The sequence below is a fragment of the Centroberyx affinis genome, unplaced genomic scaffold (assembly GCF_046629955.1).
Source record: "Centroberyx affinis isolate AG114_WGS23_722 - 3 ecotype Tasmania unplaced genomic scaffold, CSIRO-AGI_Caff_v1 ptg004758l_1, whole genome shotgun sequence".
Lineage (NCBI taxonomy): Eukaryota > Metazoa > Chordata > Actinopteri > Beryciformes > Berycidae > Centroberyx > Centroberyx affinis.
Window position 1 is genome coordinate 205,172 of NW_027282305.1, and position 18,703 is coordinate 223,874.

General features: G+C 41.5%; 1 protein-coding gene across 3 annotated transcripts in view; it reads left to right on the forward strand.

Moving 5' to 3' along the window:
• Positions 1-17,871, forward strand: part of scube1 (signal peptide, CUB domain, EGF-like 1) — a 116,061-nt gene extending 98,190 nt beyond the window's left edge. For 2 of the 3 annotated variants that reach the window (XM_071545052.1, XM_071545053.1), the window contains 13 exons: positions 961-1,083; positions 1,279-1,398; positions 4,229-4,327; positions 5,561-5,677; positions 6,632-6,790; positions 7,599-7,802; positions 8,928-9,089; positions 10,822-10,989; positions 13,444-13,605; positions 14,454-14,651; positions 15,448-15,600; positions 16,544-16,623; positions 17,719-17,871. In XM_071545052.1, coding sequence (XP_071401153.1) covers positions 961-1,083; positions 1,279-1,398; positions 4,229-4,327; positions 5,561-5,677; positions 6,632-6,790; positions 7,599-7,802; positions 8,928-9,089; positions 10,822-10,989; positions 13,444-13,605; positions 14,454-14,651; positions 15,448-15,600; positions 16,544-16,623; positions 17,719-17,871 — 1,898 coding nt within the window. Of the gene's footprint in view, positions 1-960; positions 1,084-1,278; positions 1,399-4,228; positions 4,328-5,556; positions 5,678-6,631; positions 6,791-7,598; positions 7,803-8,927; positions 9,090-10,821; positions 10,990-13,443; positions 13,606-14,453; positions 14,652-15,447; positions 15,601-16,543; positions 16,624-17,718 lie in introns of all 3 variants that reach the window. The other variant, XM_071545054.1, reaches the window with a different exon arrangement.
• The last annotated feature ends 832 nt before the right edge of the window (positions 17,872-18,703 follow it).

An 18,703-nucleotide genomic window follows, 5' to 3' on the forward strand; every position in this document is an offset into this window, starting at 1 on the left:
GGCTGCTGCTGAAAGCACTCTCACACCTCAGTTCCCCTGAATAGCTCCTGCCTGGCGTTTATAAGTGTGTGTGTTTGTGTGTCTGCATCTTTGTGTGTATAGTATGTGTGTCCCTGTGTGTGTGTGTGTGTGTGTGTGTGTGTGTGTGTGTGTGTGCTGTCACACACCTGTAGCTCAGGGTCAACAGATTTTTCCAGCTGTGACTCTCCTATTGTTAATATTGACTGACAGTGACGTCATTGATCGGGGGCGGGACTCAACACGCTACTGTTTAGCTGCAGCTCCATTAGCAGAAAGGACAGGATGTGTCTGCAGCATTCACATCACACATGTCATTTTTTTTTTTTCACATCAAATTGGACTGCTGCAGTTGCTGTGATTGCTTCAAAGTAGCTTCAAATGCATGAGCTACAAAGACATAGTACAAGTGCCCAGAATTAGTTTGGAGTGTATGTGTAGCATTTTTAAACATCAATATATCATTGTCAAATGAATTATGATACTTTGACACAATTACAGTAAACAAGTGAAACCATGGTCGAGACGATTGGTAGCCTCTAACTCACACCAGTGGTATCGTTTCAGCTGGTGCTTCTCAAAATTAAGACTGCATTCCCCATGAATAACATTGCTTACTGTACTAAAGAGGATGTGCTGTTTTGTACCAGGTGGCACACAATGTAAAAAGCAGTGTAGAGGCTGGTAGAAACTGACCATCTTCCCTTTGATGGTCTTGTTTGTTTACGGTAATTACACAAATGACTCAAACATAATGTGTTAATGATTTGTTGATGTTAAAATGCCACAAATAGCAGCTTTAAGACCGTCACCTCTGGAATCATGGCTCCCTACTCTGTCTCCCTCTCTACTTAGCCACTGTCTAAATAAAAATGTACAAATACAGACACACACACACACACACACACACACTGACTATAATTGTCTCTGGTTGTGCCTCAGACATTGACGAGTGCAGCATCAACAACGGGAGCTGTGAGTATGGCTGCGTAAACACCCAGGGCGGCTATGAGTGTGTGTGTCCGCCTGGACAGAAACTCCACTGGAACAAGAAGGACTGCATCGGTAAGCACCAATGGTGTGTGTGTGTGTGTGTGTGTGTGTGTGTGTGTGTTTGTGCACGCCTGTGTGTTTGTCCACCAGTGTGTTTGTACCTGTGTGTGGCGTGACGTATTCCTTGCGGCAGAGCTGAACATGTGTGTGTGTGTGTGTGTGTGTCTAGGTGGTTGTCATGGTGATGTGACTCTGTGTGTTCCTCAGAGGCGGTGAAGTGTCTGCCCAATGGGAAGCCAGCGCCACGCGCCCAGCTGACCTGCGCCAAGAGCGGAGGGGTGGAGGTCTGCTCGCTCTCCTGCCCCTCCAACGCCCTGTTCCTCGCAGGTACACACACACACACACACACACACACACACACACACACACACACTTAATTTTCTTCTTATTACATTACATAAGACGAGATACGCTGAACTTTATTGATCCCTGAGGGGTTAATTTGATCATTGCAGCAGTAAAGGTTATAGACAAAAATATTGAAGATAAAAGATACTGACCTCATCTTCATCATGCCAATACAGAGTTCCTATTGGCTAGAAATAATTCTTTATGTTGCCTATTCACAGATTTACAGATGTATGAAAATACAATACATTGTTATAGATAAGAAACATTAAAGGATAAGGTCGGTGTTTTTTAATGCATTGCTTACCGTCAACAAATCCTATGAAAATAATAAAATCAACAATGTGTTTGCTCTACTCCCGTTACGTTCTGACTTCCCACGCACCGTTTTTAGCCGTCAACCCAGAAGTCATTGGCTCCAATTGTAAGATAAAAACCTTGAAATACAGCTCACAAAGACATAGTTTACATTTTAAAAATCGCTAACTGTTACCACGAAAAGTCAGGCTGTTGTAGTTATTACCAAATCAAATTCAAATGGGAACAAATTCTTCATTACGCCGGGGACTATTTTCAGTGCTACGGAACTACTTTCCTGAGATCGCAAAGTGTTTACAGCCGGCTTATTAAGCTGTTTGAGGAAAAAGTCGGCCGGCCCGGTGCATCGCGATGATGAAATATATGCAGAGAGCAGCAGCATGGCTCTGTGACGGGTTTTTAATTGTTTTTTTTAATACAATGGAGTTCTATGGCTGCTGGGACATGGCTGCATTGGGCACCGGCTACATGGACGAGACTTGTTGGCAAAACAAAATCATTGCTGATTTTGTTATTTTCATAGGATTTGTTGACGGTAAACAATGCATTAAAAAACACCAGCCATGTCCTTTAACATCCAGCTGCTCTTCTTCTCCAGCCTCACCATATTTGCAAAAACCTCACCTTCTCACCTTATCTTATATTTTTCTCATTTCTTTTCCTAGCACTTCTCTCTTACATGACAATTGAAGGATCACATATTACACTTGTACCCCTGACTATTGGTTTCGGAAACAACTAAGTAATATCCAAGTAAAACAGCATTAGAATGACTGGTAATTACTGAGTAATATACAAGTAGAAACAGTAATTGTATTAGATTAGAGACACTACCACACACTTTTGAAAACTTGGTATGCCTTTTCTAAAATATATAATATATTATTGTATGTATTCTACATTATAAGCAACCTAATGAACAAACATTGATTGTTTCTGCACAGGTGTCGTCACTTTCTGTAATGAATGGAAGAGAAATCAATGTAGACAGTGTGTGTTTCTTACTTTTTCAACTAGTTTATATCCTTCGCCTGCAGCACCTTTCTATGTACAATATTCACATCAATCGTACTCCATAGTAACTTTACATAAACGACAACAGAAACAACAGAAAACAACAGAAACAGAACAACTTGTAAATTACTCAGTAACAACCAGTCACTCTAAAGCTATAAACAGTTATTACATCTGATTTATGTGGATAATACGTAGTTATTTCCAGCCTTTACTACACAATGAATGGCCTGTAATTTAAAGGGTTACCCATTTTGCCCTTGCGTTCATTTTAAGTCACTCTGAAATGCCCTAAAGTGTAAAATGTGCAGTAAATGCAGGCATGCCGAACACATTGCTGCCCTCTGGTGATGACAGCCGGCAGTCACAACCCTCTGGATCGATCTGCCACTCGATGCCAGTGATGCTTGACGAAGGAATTCAGGCTCCTTACTGCTGTTTTTGCTGCTCAATGGACTCCTGATGGGGGTCCCGCAGTCAGACTGACGTGTTTTTCACTGTCCCGGGGCTTTCCTGGCCTCGCCTCGCCTCGCACTTTGGCTGGCACCCCGGCCCGTCCTGCTGCGATAGTACTTAACACACACACACACACACACACACACACACACACAGGCACATCTGTAAATCGATTGCATTCTTCGATCGCGCCACGTTTCCGTAGCGCGGCCCTCGCTCAGTTTGCCTTGGCCGCCGCCGCGTGAGAATGATGGATAACGCTCAGGCACAAAGTGAAATATTTGTTTTTCTATCTTTCTGGAGAGTGTCTTAATTTGAGGGGGAGAGGAGGCGTGTAAATTCCTGTGGCCGTTTGCAGTCCTGCCTCTCATTTAATCATCTCGCTTTTATGAGCTCCGAAGGCTTCATCCCTCATTTCTGACTTGAAATGCGTCTTTGTGAGTGTGTGTGTGTGTGTGTGTGTGTGTGTGTGTGTGAGTGTGTGTGTGTGTGTGTGTCTGTCGAGGGAGAGAGGGAGGATTCATAGATCTGTCAATTGGGGTTTAATTTCTCTCACTCCCCGAGGATATGTGTGTGAATACTTGTGAGGTGTGTGTGTGTGTGTGTGTGTGTGTGTTTTACTTTACATGGCAGCAGATTTTCCTCTTGGCTCTGTCTCGCTCCTAAATACAGGAGGATAGTAAGGCCATAGAAAACTAATAAACCTCTTTTAATCCTCTGCACTGTGCCGCGGCCCAGCCCGTCGCCAAGTGAAACACACACAGCTTCCATCTCATATACACACACACACACACACACACACACACTCGCACACATTCACACACACTCATCAGACATTTGAAGGAACAGGAAGACCCGGTCACACAGTCTTTCAGACGAACTAAAAACTCTCAGCCTCCCTTACCTCTCATCATCATGTCTGATCCCTATTTTTTTCACTTGATCCTAATGTGTGTGTGTACGACTCCGTCTGTGTGTGTGTGTGTGTGTGTGTGTGTGTGTGTGTGTGTGTTTCCTACAGACTCGGAGAACAGCTACACTCTAAGCTGTGGCGTGCCGGTCCAGACTGGGAAAGCTCCGCAGAAGAGGAACGCCACCACTGCCTTACCCACCTGTGCTGGTACAGTTGGCAAAGCATGATGGGAATTGTAGTAGTGCAGTTTGTGCTCAATGTGGCTTTGTTTACTTCATCATGTCAGTTGTACAAACAGATACACAGAGGCAGCGGTAACCAAGACGTAAAAGATAGATATTGATGATCTAGTTGGTTAAAAAACAATAAAATCACACGTCACTGAACCCCCACCTGCTCATTGTAGTCACTCTCCATCAGAGGTGGGAAGTAACAAAGTAAAAATACTTTGTTACTGTACTTAGATTTTCAAGTATCTGTACTTTACTCAAGTTTTTCTTTCACTTAAGACATGTTACTTTTATTCACTACATTTCAAAAGAAAAAACTTTCTACTCACTATAATTTCAAATCTCTGTTGTCTCATAAGGGTATTTTTCGTTGATATGTTTTATTCATTGAAATTCTCAGATACTGCTGGTTTTCTACCCTGCCAGGTAGTTAATTGCATTCAGCTTACATCCCAGGTGTGAATCAATTCCTGATTAGATGGCTAGAATGAGTCCTGAGGAACAGAACAGAAGATTGAAAACCACTACACTAAGTGATTCTGCTGCCCACATGATGTAAAATCATCTTTTTTTAACCTTTATTTATAGATGAAATGTCAACTGAGCATGGTTGCTCTTTTCCTTTTTTTTTATTCTTTATTCAGGGATAACAGGGATTTAAATTACAAGAGACATACATCAATACAGTAGAGATATTGATGAGCAGAGGTGTTACACAGTTGAATTGTATCATTATGCACATGTACAATTTTCCTCTTTCCTTCCCGAAATCCACCAAATTTTTTTTATTTTTTTATTTATTACAACAATTGTAGGTTTCTAGAACTTTGGTTGCTCTTTTCCATCAGCGTCCTGTGTCACATTAATGCATTTCCACACATTCACACGTGGGTCTGCTCAGTACAACCACAGTCTTCTACTGTCAGCTGCTGAGCAGATACACTGAAGCAGTTGGGGGTTCAGTGCCTTGCTAAAGGACACTTCAGTAGTGGTTGTTGAGGGAGGGGAGAGTTACTCATTCACTTTCCCCACCCACCTTTACTCAGCCAGTCCGGTAGAATCAAACCGGTCCACTTCTCTAACGTCTAGGCCACCGCCGCCCCACTCATCTGTGTTAAATACTTGAAAAACGTCTTACTCAGGCACAACAGGCTACACCACTTCATGTTTAACAATCTTCCGGTTCTTTCTGCTGCGTATGTGAATGAAGACACCCTGGCCCCGCCCATCAAGCAGAAGGCCAGGTTCAAGATCAAAGATGCCAAGTGTCACCTGCGGCCCCGCAACAAGGAGAAACACAGGGAGGCGTCCAAGCAGAGCCCGCCAGGTAAACCTCTTCTCAGGCAGAGGGTCGCTGTGGACCAGCAGAACACCTGCTTAGGGTTTTGTGGGAAGCTCCTTTGAAAGTCTAGTTTTACAAGCTACCAGTTACTTCACATTCAAAGAGGTTGAACTGTATAAAGCTATTGGAAGAAGCTGAACTACAGCAAAGCTACCCGCAAGAGAGATTTGTTACCTAAAGTTACTTTAGTTCAAACTACTTGTACAAACAGTCATATCTGCTTGTGCAATGTCATGTAATACAAAACCACATAACTGCAAAATATCACTTATTTGGTAGAAAGTGAGCTTATTAAAAATGGGAGGTGGGGGGGGGGGCAAACGAGGTTGAATCAAGACATGAGAGGCACAGATAAAAAATAAAATAATAAAAGGATTACAATTCCTTTATTTTGCTGTATAACCTACAATAGTTGGGAGTCACAGTAGTTAACTAAACCTCAAAGTGAGAAAAAATAGTCTAAAACACTATGCAAATTTGAATTGAATTCAACATTAAGCTACAAAATATACTTACTTGTTAGTAGTACTATAGTAGTACTAGTTTAATGACATGTAAAGTGCTCCCCAACACTGGCTGTGGGTTTGAACTTCATGGCTCTTGACTCATATCACTCCTCTCCTCTCACTTCTTTCCTGTTGCTCCCTTCTTCATACTATCAAACAAAAGTAGATGTGAATTAAAATAACAGTAAAATGCAATAAACATCCAGGAAAATGAAGATTAAAGATTCAGTTCACTAATTAATTTGCTCCTTGTTCCTATTTTCTTCTTCCGTTTCCTCCTGCTTCTCCTCTTCCCCGTCCTCTTCTTTTATCTCCTCCTCCTCCCTCTGCCTCTCCTCTTCCTCACATATTACTCCATCTCCTTCTCTATCTCCTCCTCCTCTTCCTCCTCCTTCCTCTTCCTAACTTTTCGCTCTTGTTTTTCCCCCAGCAGGAGGTCAGTTCCCCTGCACCGACGACTGCCAGGTGACTTTCGTCAATCTGAAGTGCGACTCGTCCAAGAAACGCCGGCGAGGACGCAAGTCTCCCTCCAAAGAGGTTTCCCACATCACAGCCGAGTTTGAGATGGAGATGAAGGAGGAGGAAGCCTCAGGTGTGTGATCATGTTATTACCTATCTTGTCCCTACTTCTCTGGTGTTTAGGGTTAGGGTAACCCTTATTTCAATGTATTTAGTGTGTACATATCTTATTCTCAATTCATAGCAATCTCAAAATCAAAAACCTCTGATGTCAAACAGGTTAAGATCCCTTATCTTCTGACTTAACAGAATAACTTTTTAAAGCACAATAAATGTATGTGATGTAGTGGAGCTTTAACCACCTTTTTAGGCTGACATAAATCTTTATGATGTAAATTCATACTATACAGGATTGTAAGTAGTATCAAACTGATCTGCAAAAAATATCCAACAGGTCCTTTAGTCTATTATTGAATCCTAAAATCCTAATTTTCTTAAAACAAGTGAAAATTTCTGCCAATGAGGTGAGATAACTCCACTTGTTTCCAATGCAGTTTCACTTGTTTGAGGAATTTTCTAGAAATGAGTGTCAGTATCTCAGAATAAGGCAGATCAACTGCACTACTCTCAATAAAATGACACTTGATTCTAGAAAATTCTTGAAACAAGTTGATTTGCATTAGAAACAAGTGAAATTATAAAACCCCACTGGCAGATTTTTTCACTTATTTTAAGAAAATTAGGATTTTTATGACTCAATTATTAGACTGAACGACTTGTTATGATGGAGATTTTTTACAGTGATAAGGATTGGGTCTTTTAAGGGAATCAGTACTTTTCTGAGCATCAAATAGATTTTTCTTCATATTGGTGGTTGTTTGCCTTATGATGACCACCAGCTGCAGCTCACAGTTTCCCCTCCTCTGTGTGCCTTTCCTCAGACTCCTGTAATGTGGAGTGTGTGCGGGCCAGGATGAAGCAGAGGCTGCAGAACGCCATGCGGACGCTCAGGAAGTCCATCAACAAACAGCAGTTTTACATCCAGTTCTCGGGGACGGAGTACGAGGTGGCCCAGAAGCCGGCCCGCGTGCCCGACGGCGCTGAGCCCTGCAGCACCGGGCAAGTCCTGCGAGAGGGAAAATGCGGTGAGTTTTGAGGAAGACTGGAGTTTTATTTATTTATACAAACATCTCTCAGAGGTAGAGCTGCTTTGGTGGCGGAAACGTAGTATGGCATTTTTTGCCGTTTGTCTTTCAGTTACCTCTTGTCTTTTTCACTGGGCTTCAGTCTAACGTTACTGTGGTTCTTTGGCTCCGCCCACTGAGGTTTAACTCAACCAATCAGATTACTTCTGCCTCTGAGAAATGTTTGTAGAACTAAAACTTTGATCTGTGAGTTTGTGAATTCATTGTGTTGCAGATTAACTCTGATGCTCAGTCAGCACTAATAAGGGAATTCATTGTTCAAAACTTTCATCCCGATATTAGATATATGATAATATATTATGATAATATATGATATACAGTACTGTGCAAATGTCTTAGGCACATGTAAAAGAAAAAAATCAAAACGAAGCTGCTTTCAAAAATAATTAAATTGTACTATAAAGAGCAGTCTACTGACACACTAATGCAGAAAAAAAATGAATAAACATCTAAGACACAATTTATATAAAAACTCTTGGGTGCCTAAGACTTTTGCACAGTACTGTGTATGATAATATATGAGATTTGATAAATGTGACAAAGTGATTGCAGGCATGAAAGTGAAACTGACTGCTAAATATTAGCTCTCTTGAGATATTTACTTACAAAACATTAACATTCCACATGATATAATTGTCTGTCAGACTGTTTTTCAAATATTGAGCAATGAACATCAGGTAACAGTCTTTTTTTTTCACAAAATATGCATTGTTTTGGAATGAAACCCCACAATTGTTTGTGGTTAGTATGGTGTGTTGTATACAGAGGTAGAACTAAAACAAACTTTGTCTTGTTGTGTATGCAAAAGTAATACAGAAGGAATGAGAATAAGGTATTGATTTCCACTTTGGATGATATGTTTTCTTTTTTTTTTTACGTTCTGATACACACCTTCTTCTGAGCCTAACCCTGATTGCAGACTTTAATCTAACCTCTTCCCATCGACCTCTGCATATTGCTTACGAAACAGTGGAAGCATTAAAGTAGTGTTAAAAGTATCAGCCCCATCCTCATAGTAGTATAACAGCTGTATTAAAAGTATGAACCTCTCCTCTGCCTCCTCAGCGGGTTGTGGTGTCGGGACGTTCTACAGCGGGGAGCAGGAGCAGTGTGTGCAGTGTCCTCCCGGGACGTACCAGGACACCGTGGGCCAGCTGTCCTGCGAGCCCTGTCCCAGCACCGAGGGACAGGGCGTCGCCGGAGCCAAGAACGTGTCTCAGTGTGGAGGTGAGCGTTCACCCTGAAACACCGACAGACATCAGAAACAACCTCCATCCTGCATCTGTCCTGCAACTCTCCTCCAGTAGTACTGCAACAGACACTGCAGCATGTTCTTTCCCAAATATTATAGATAGAACCAAGGCTGGAAGTGACTAATTACATTTACTCACATTAGTGTTTTTTTGAGAAGCTTTTTTTGTGTACTATTTTTTAAAGCCAGTAATTTTTCTTTTACTTCAGTACATTTTTACTGAAGTATTGTCCTTTGCTTCATTTTAAATCACACCCATTAAAGAGTACAAATTCTGTAGGCTCTCCATAAGCATCTGAAACTCAACCAACATAAATTGGTCAACTGTGGAGCCATTTACAGTGAGAAGAGTGAATCTGACTTTACTTTGTTTCTGCACTTTATTTTGTAATTTCCAATTTTTCCAGTTAAAAGAATCTAGTTTGAACTCTGTCCTTTCATCCTTTTAGAATCACATGGAAAAGATCACAGCTAACAACGCTCTCTTTTCTAAAAAAGTAACTCAGTAACTTTTAAATGAGACACTTTTTACTTTGACACCAGTGCTTTTACTTCCAATTAAGTAAAATATTAACAAAGTAACAGTACTTCTACTTGAGTGGGACATTCTAGTAGGCTCTTTCCACCACTGGATAGAACTGATTATGTATATTGAAGCACAAAAGTAATATTTCACACTGCTGCTTGCCAGACCATTCTTTGCACCTTCTAGTGGCTGAAAAGGGAATAAAATATTTTATTTTTTTTTTATTTTTTTTTGTTACAAAGGATTTTTCTCAAAGTAGGAGAAAATACCAAACATTTGCTGGTTACAGCTTCACAGATGCTAAGATTCACTGCCTTTCTCTGTTTTATATCATTATAAAATCAAAACTTTGGGTTTTTTGGCTGCTGGTCAGACTAAGTAAACAATTTGAAGAATCACTTTGGGCTCTGGGAACTTGTGATAAGCATTTGTCATTATTTTTGACATTTTACAGACTAAATGATGAATCGATTAATCATATCTATAGTGTGGAGTGCAAGAGTCAGAGCCATCGTGTCTTGACAATATTTGTGTGATCATAGAAAGATCATGTGAAAGAGAGGCGCCAGGAAAATAAATGAAAAAAGAGTTTTTGAGAGAAGTGGAGTGGATATTTTTGAGAACATTTAGAGTCAGTAGGAGAGAGGAGATATGATTCAGTGGGGAGAGATACTTCTTGAAAAGATGAGTTTTCAGAAGTCATTTCAGAAACAGAATCACTTTGGCCACCAAGTACAATAAACGTACAGAAATTTGTCATAGCAGGAAGACATTGAAAACTCACATGATGGTGAGAGAAGTTTTTTTTTTTTTATTTATTTTTTTTTTTTTAAAAAGGATTCTTCTCAAAGTAGGAGCAACAGTGCAGCAATAGTGCAGCAAGCATTGCAGTAAAATATGGGACTTCTACCTGTGTATGAATATGTTGGATTGGCAGCACCTTGTGGCCAAAAGGAGCAATGGCCAATTTAAATCTGAATGTTGATTTTCAGCTCCGTCCACAAGAGAGCACCAAAGACCATGGAGCTGTTTGTGGAGAGCGGAGATTAGGAAGATATTTCCCCCATAATGAGAACATTTTTTTACCACACAGTGTTTTACAGAGGAAACAAAGGAAAGAGATGCAGTGAAATAGAAAATAAAAGGAAAATAAGTTTCTCCCCGGTCCATCCGTCCCTCAGGTCAGTGTCCAGCAGGTCATTTCTCCGCTGACGGGTTTCGTCCGTGCCAGATGTGTCCGTTGGGCTCCTTCCAGCCCGAGCCGGGCCGGGTCCTGTGCTTCCCCTGCGGAGGAGGCCTCATGACCAAGTACGAAGGATCCGTCTCCTTCAGGGACTGTGAGGCCAAAGGTAAGGCTTTGTGTGTGTGTGTGTGTGTGTGTTCATGTGTGTTTGTGTCTGTCCATGTGTCTCTGTTTGTCTATGTCCCAGTCTGTTTATACAGTCTCTACCGTAACCCATCCACTAACCGCCCTGGCATTTATCTCAACAACCAAAATGACGGGCATTTATTTGAGGCAGGCCATTATCAGAGACAGGCTTTAATTTTATCTGTATATCAAACCAATTGAATTTGCTGTTCTCACCATAACACAAATGTTTAGTCATATTCTACTTGTACCTCTGCACAGTATCCTGGGTCAACATTAAAATCCACATTAGCTGTGCCAACAGGTATCCCACTAGCCCTCCCACCCAATACACACACACACACACACACACACACACACACTGCCAGGGACCCAGTATCCTCAGGCAACCAAAAGAAAACTATAACTGTAAGAAAACTGCAAAAACTATTGAAGACAGGTGAAATAGTATGCAAATTTGTATGAGAGGGCAAATTTAGTTTACACTTAAATTTCAAATGTATCTGCATGTGAACCCGGGGCCTTTGTGGCCTTTGGTGGTCCAGATCCCCCGGGACTTTGCGTGATGGTTGCAAGAGAATGAACTCCTGTGTATTGGCAACAGATCTGTATCTGCAAGTATAAAATGGATGGGAGCCACATTCTCCATTAAAAGTAATATTTATCTAGAGAATTTTAAAAACATGGCGTTTCAGCCAAGAAGGCCCCATCAGAGGTCTAATCAAGGTCTTCTTGGCTGAATCTCCATGTTTTTAATATTCTCTAGTTAAATAAATATTAATTTTAATGGAGAGAATGTGGCACCGGTCCATTTTGTACTTCTAGACTGTGTTTTGTAGTTGCACCTCTGCTCCTGTTGTTGGAGCCTGATTTTCCTCCTGTGTAGTAACAGGATTTTATCTGCCATAATTTTCAGACTGAAGGTTACTTCAAGATGCAGGCAGTTGTAACGACACAAAGCATTTAACTGTTTAACTGTTAATACTGTGTTAAAATAGTGTGGAAGAGGAGGGATTTATGAGAAAATTACAAAAGTTAATTACAAAGTCATCTATATGGGGTTTATGGGGCCTTTGGTAGAGCCCTGCATGCCTGGTCTGTAATCCATCCATCCATCCATCCATCCATCCATCCATCCATCCATCCATTCGTCCATCCTTCCATCCATCCATCCATCCATCCATCCTTCCATCCATTCGTCCATCCTTCCATTCATCCATCCATCCATCCATCCATCTATCCATCCATCCATCTATCCATCCATCTGTCCATCCATCCTTCCATCCATCCATCCGTCCATCCGTCATCCATCCATCCATCCGTCCGTCCATCCGTCCATTCATCCTTCCATCCATCCTCCCATCCATCCTTCCATCCATCCATCCTTCCATCCATCCATCATCCATCCTTCCATCATCCCATCCATCCACCCATCCATCCTTCCTTCCATCCGTCATCCGTCCATCCATCATCCGTCCGTCCGTCCATCCGTCCATTCATCCTTCCATCCATCCTCCCATCCATCCATCCATCCTTCCATCCATCCATCCTTCCATCCATCATCCATCATCCATCCTTCCATCATCCCATCCATCCACCCATCCATCCATCCGTCCATCCATCCATCCTTCCATCCGTCATCCGTCCATCCATCCATCTGTCCGTCCATCCATCCATCCATCTATCCATCCGTCCGTCCATCCATCCATCCTTCCATCCATCTATCCGTCCATCCGTCATCCATCCGTGCGTCCATCCGTCCATTCACCCTTCCATCCATCCTTCCATCCATCATCCATCCTTCCATCATCCCATCCATCCGTCCATCCATCCTTCCATCCATCCATCCTTCCATCCATCATCCATCCTTCCATCCATCCGTCCATCCGTCCATCCATCCATCCGTCCATCCATCCATCCTTCCATCCATCCGTCCATCCGTCCTTCCATCCATCCATCCATCCATCCTTCCATCCATCCATCCATCCATCCATCAAATTTTATTTGTATAGCACATTTCATGCAAGCAAACGCAGCTCAAAGTGCTTCACAACACAGATAAAAATGCAATGGAATGAAACAACCAGAAAAGAGATCATAAAAGGAGTAAAAAAATAGACACTGTATATGAGAGTAGAATAAAATTAAAAATAAGAATAAACAGTGTATATAAGCTTAAAATGAAAGCAGTAAAAATGCCAGGAAAGCTAGGCTAAACAGGTATAAATGAACACCATCACAGCGGTGTGATGCATCTTTTTGATGGCCGTCTGAACGGCTGGCTGTCTGTTGAAGACTCGCTTTTATCTGCCACATAACTGTAAAACCGGCCATGCTGCTGTGAGACGCAGGCTGTTACAGCGACACGAGGCATTTGTCTGAGGTTTTACTGTCTGTTGTGTGTGTTCGCTGACTCGTCCCTGCCCCTCCTCAGTCCACTGCGCCCCGGGACACCACTACAACTCCAGCACCCACCGCTGCATCCGCTGCCCCGCGGGAACCTACCAGTCTGAGTTTGGACAGAACTACTGCATCACCTGCCCCGGAAACACCACCACCGACTTCGACGGTGCCACCAACGTCTCCCACTGCAAAAGTAAGGCCACAGTTACATCTGAAGTATTTAGCTGACACTTTAATCCAGAGTGACTCACAATGAGTGCCACAGCAGAATAAGCTTCAATCCCTATCCTCACCAAAATGACCAGTAACCAATAGCATGGTAGAGCTGAAACAATTAGTCGACAATATTTGTGTAATCATAGAAAGATCATGTGAAAGAGAGGCGCCAGGAAAATAAATGAAAAAAGAGTTTTTGAGAGAAGTGGAGTGGATATTTTAAAGAACATTTAGAGTCAGTAGGGGAAAGGAGATATGATTCAGTGGGGAGAGATACTTCTTGAAAAGATGAGTTTTCAGAAATCATTTCAGAAACAGAATCGCTTTACCCACCAAGTACAATAAACGTTCAGAAATTTGTCATAGCAGGAAGACATTGAAAACTCACATGATGGTGAAAGAACATTCTGGCACACATGGTGCAGGGGCAGCAGGACTTCACTTTAGTGCAAGGGGACAGTGCAGGACACACATATATATATATATATATATATATATATATATATATATAGAAGCGTCCTATTACTGTGTGCATTCAGGCAGAAAGGCATGCAATAGGTTGCAGTCATAGGTTGAGGGAATAACATACTATGAAATCACAGTGGTGAGTATGATGGAAATGTATGGAATAAGTTCTGAGTCTTGTGGAGACTGAATGGAGTTCCTCAAGTCATTTTAAGCTATTTTTTAGGGTTCCTATCTGCTCCACAACCCATAAGGAGATGGTTTAAATATCCTTCTCTACTAATGTACTGTAGTAGCTTCTGTAACAGCTGCTGTAGCCGCAGATCAATACTCACCCCCGTTGTCCCGCCTCGTCCTCAGACCAGCTGTGTGGCGGTGAGCTGGGCGACTACACCGGCTACATCGAGTCTCCCAACTACCCAGGAGATTACCCCTCCAACGTAGACTGCATCTGGACCATCAACCCTCCGCACAAGAGGCGCATCCTCATCGTGGTGCCGGAGATCTTCCTGCCCATCGAGGACGAGTGTGGAGACGTGCTGGTCATGAGGAAGAGCGGTAAACACACACACTCTGGAATTCATAAGCTCATTTTTAATCACTTCACTAACGAATCAGTCTGTATGTTTTTACATTTTGCACCTTTAGCTGATGCTCATATCCAGGGAAACGCATAATTCCTGGATTACCAACATTACAATCAATCAGTAGAGTCAAGATTCAAGAAAACTTTATTGTCCATTATTGCAAGCAACATGGAAAGTAGTATGGAGTCAGAGCCACAGCATCCTGACAATAGATGCAGCAAATATGTCTCTGTTTTCAGAATGATCATGTATTAGAAGAAGATCCGGACACACTTTATTTACTGATAATACTGATACGTAAGTTACTATTAGGTGACTATGTGTCACTAAAAAGTGTGCTACATTTTGGCTGATACTCACAATAGTGTGAAAAGTTATATTCAGTGTTTGGGTTAGGGTTCATCTTAGGGATAGTGTTACATAGTCTATAGAGAGGAAACAAATAGAGAAGTGACTCTTTGTTGAGCTTCTACTTTTTGCCACCTGATAGTTTAGAATCAACATTCGACTATCTAAATAGATAAATAAAGAACAGATATCGAAAAGAGCGCCACCTACAGAAACTCAAACTTCATCAACAGAAAATTCAAGGAAAAAGACGTCACAGTACCGCCCACACTGTTTGATTGACAGGTGATCTCTGGGCAGTGCAGTGCAGAAACACCACAGCAATGAGCGGCGCTTAGAGCCAAAGATGGAGACAAACTAAGGTAAAAATGAGGATCTGGAGGATTAGCTCTTTACTATTTCTCCTCCTCCTCCTCCAGCCCTGCCCACCTCCATCACCACCTATGAGACGTGTCAGACCTACGAGCGGCCGATCGCCTTCACCTCTCGCTCCCGCAAGCTCTGGATCCAGTTCAAGACCAACGAGGGCAACAGCGGCAAAGGTTTCCAGGTGCCATACGTCACCTACGACGGTGAGAGTCCTGGTTACTCACAGCTTAAAGACATACTGAAATTAAAAATTACAAAAAAAAATTATTAAAAATGTTATTTTCTTGTATTTTACTTCCTGGAAAACAGAAAATCTTTAGTGTTGTACCAGGAGGAGACATACACATTTCCACCAATAAAACCATCACAGATTTTTTTAACAATGCCGCCCCTTCCATCAAATAAAACTCCCTTTCTTTCCTTAACTGATCTCCCATTGGTTTACACATTTGGAATGATCTCTCCCTGTGTTATGTCCCGCCCCAATATCCTGTTTGAACAGGAAATACATCACATTAAGGAAGCAAGATGCTCTCAAAATGCAGTTTTTAAGAGAATTCAGTTGGATTTGATTCAATTCAGTTCAACTCAGTTCAGTTCAATTCAATGTAATTCAAAACGTGATTGTCCCATAAGAGAAATGTAATTTGCAGACATGGTTTACGATACGAAACAAATGCTAAAAACATAAGACAAAAAAAACCCATAATAAAAACACTATAAACACATTCACACATTCACACATAAGCACATTCCATACAACACAACAAAAACACGTAATAAATCATCACAGCACATTTTGTATGGACATCAGGTGGTACGACCAGACAGGGAGTTAATAGTTGGTTAGAGTACAACAAAAAGCCCAAAATGTGAAATTCTCATAAGACTCAAGAGAAAATGTCATTTCACATGCAAATTAATCTAATTGCAGAAGGGATAAATCTCTGTGTTGACTTGAAAATTTCTGCATTTCTTAGTGAATCACACATGTAAAATTAAGTATATATAAGTAATTATTTGCTGTTATTGACTTTTCTACTGCCATGTTTATCTGCCTTCACTTGAAGAGACTCATGTAAAGTCTGCTTACACCTGTATTTTATACTATTGTCACCCCATCAATGTGACCATGTTGTGTTGCAGAGGATTACCAGCAGCTGATAGAGGACATAGTGCGAGACGGCCGGCTGTACGCCTCCGAGAACCACCAGGAGATACTGAAGGTATGAGATCAATAACATCAAACACTGAAATAGACAGATAGACAGTTCTTTGTATCTCTGATCATCCCTTGATGTTGATGAAATGCTTTACAGCTGTAGTCTATTGAGTTTACTGTCAGTGGAGAAATTGGTCTCTTCCTCTTCTACAATGGATTTCTCCCTGTATGACTGTTGAACGTCTCTTGGTACAAAATGGCGGCTCTAGAAAGAAGACGTTTACTGCTGATGTTTAACATGTTCTGCTATCAGACTCCACTGTAGCTGCACTGGAAATATCTTAAAGTGACAACAGATCGTTTAAACAGTGTTAAAGTGTTTTAGGGTGGATTTTTCCTTTAGTCTACAACTACTGCAGTGGAGTCTCTCAGTGGCCCGACAGCAGTGGTGGAAGAAGTATTCAGATATCTGACTTAAGTAAAAGTAGCAATACCACAGTGTAAAAATACTTTGTTACAAGTAAAAGTCCTGCATTCAAAATCTTACTTAAGTCAAAGTACAAAAGTATTAGCATCAAAATATACTTAAAGTAGCAAAAGTAAAAGTAGTCATTATGCACAATGGCCCATTTCAGAATCATATATATCACGTTATTGGACTATAATTATTGATGCATTAATGTGTTCATCGCTTTAATGTTGCAGCTGGTAAAGGTGGAGCTAATTTTAATTACTTTATATACTGCTGGGTAGCTTAACCTATACAAATATATCATAATTTATTAGTTGATTTATAATATGTATTAATAATCTAAATCTGCAAGGTAACTAGTAACTAAAGCTGTCAAATAAATGTAGTGGAGTAAAAAGTACAATATTTCCCTCTGAAATGTAGTGGAGTAGAAGTATAAAGTAGCATGAAATGGTAATACTCAAGTAAAGTACAAGTACCTCTAAATTGTACTTAAGTACAGTATTTGAGTAAATGCACTTAGTTACATTCCACCACTGCCCGACAGCAGAAGATTAGTGAATTAAATAGATGCACTGAGCTGAAGCCCTGTGTCCCTGTGTGTGTGTGTGTGTGTGTGTGTGTGTGTGTGTGTGTGTGTGTGTGTGTGTGTGTGTGTGTGTGTGTGTGTGTGTGTGCTCCCTACAGGACAAGAAGCTGATCAAGGCTCTGTTCGACGTGCTGGCTCACCCCCAGAACTACTTCAGGTACACGGCGCAGGAGTCCAAAGAGATGTTCCCCCGCTCCTTCATCAAGCTGCTGCGCTCCAAAGTCACCAGGTTCCTACGGCCGTACAAATAGACGGGGGGAACTCTCCGCTGTCCCGTCGAAGACCCCCGTTGTCCTGCGTCATTCCAGATCCATCGTCCTAAATGTACGAACCCCCCCCCCCCCATGTCAACTTCCCCCCCTCCTGCCTAGGTCAATACATTGATGTACCCATTCTATTACTAAATTTCCTATATTTGTCCCAAATCCCATTTTGCCACATGATGCCTTCCCTCTTATTTGACACCTTTAACTATTGCCTAATACCCCTCCCTGCAGTTAGTTCTTTCTTTTGTGTAGGGTTCGACCGATATTGGTTTTTGAAGGCCGATACCGATATTTTTGTATTGAAGCTGCTGATAGCCGATGTGTTGTGTGTTCAATATCTTAAAATTTGACAAATTTTAAAAATATAAATACAAGTATTCAGTGTTTCCCCCAGGATTTTATTCTTGTAAGAGTGGAGAAGCCTCTGAAACAGCATTTAGACCATCATGGGACACTAAAACTCATCATGGGACACTAAGACTCATCATGGGACACTAAAATTCTTTTTAAGTTAGCAGCTCTTAAAGGCAGATTGACCCTCCACACCTATTCAATAATAGGCAAACTCTGGGATACATTACCGCCTTTAAATGAAGAATTGATTTTACAAAAAGACATTATTGAACAATTAAATGAATAAATCAGTTTTGCAGAGAAAATAGACGACATTGACTGGCCAATATTTTATAAAAGGCCAGTATCGGTCTAACCCTCCCTCTGCACACCATATATCCCCTTCTTCCTTCTTTCCACTTTTCCCTCAACCTCTCTCAACCTTTCCCCAAATTTCTGCCCTCCTCTAAACTCTTCCCACCTG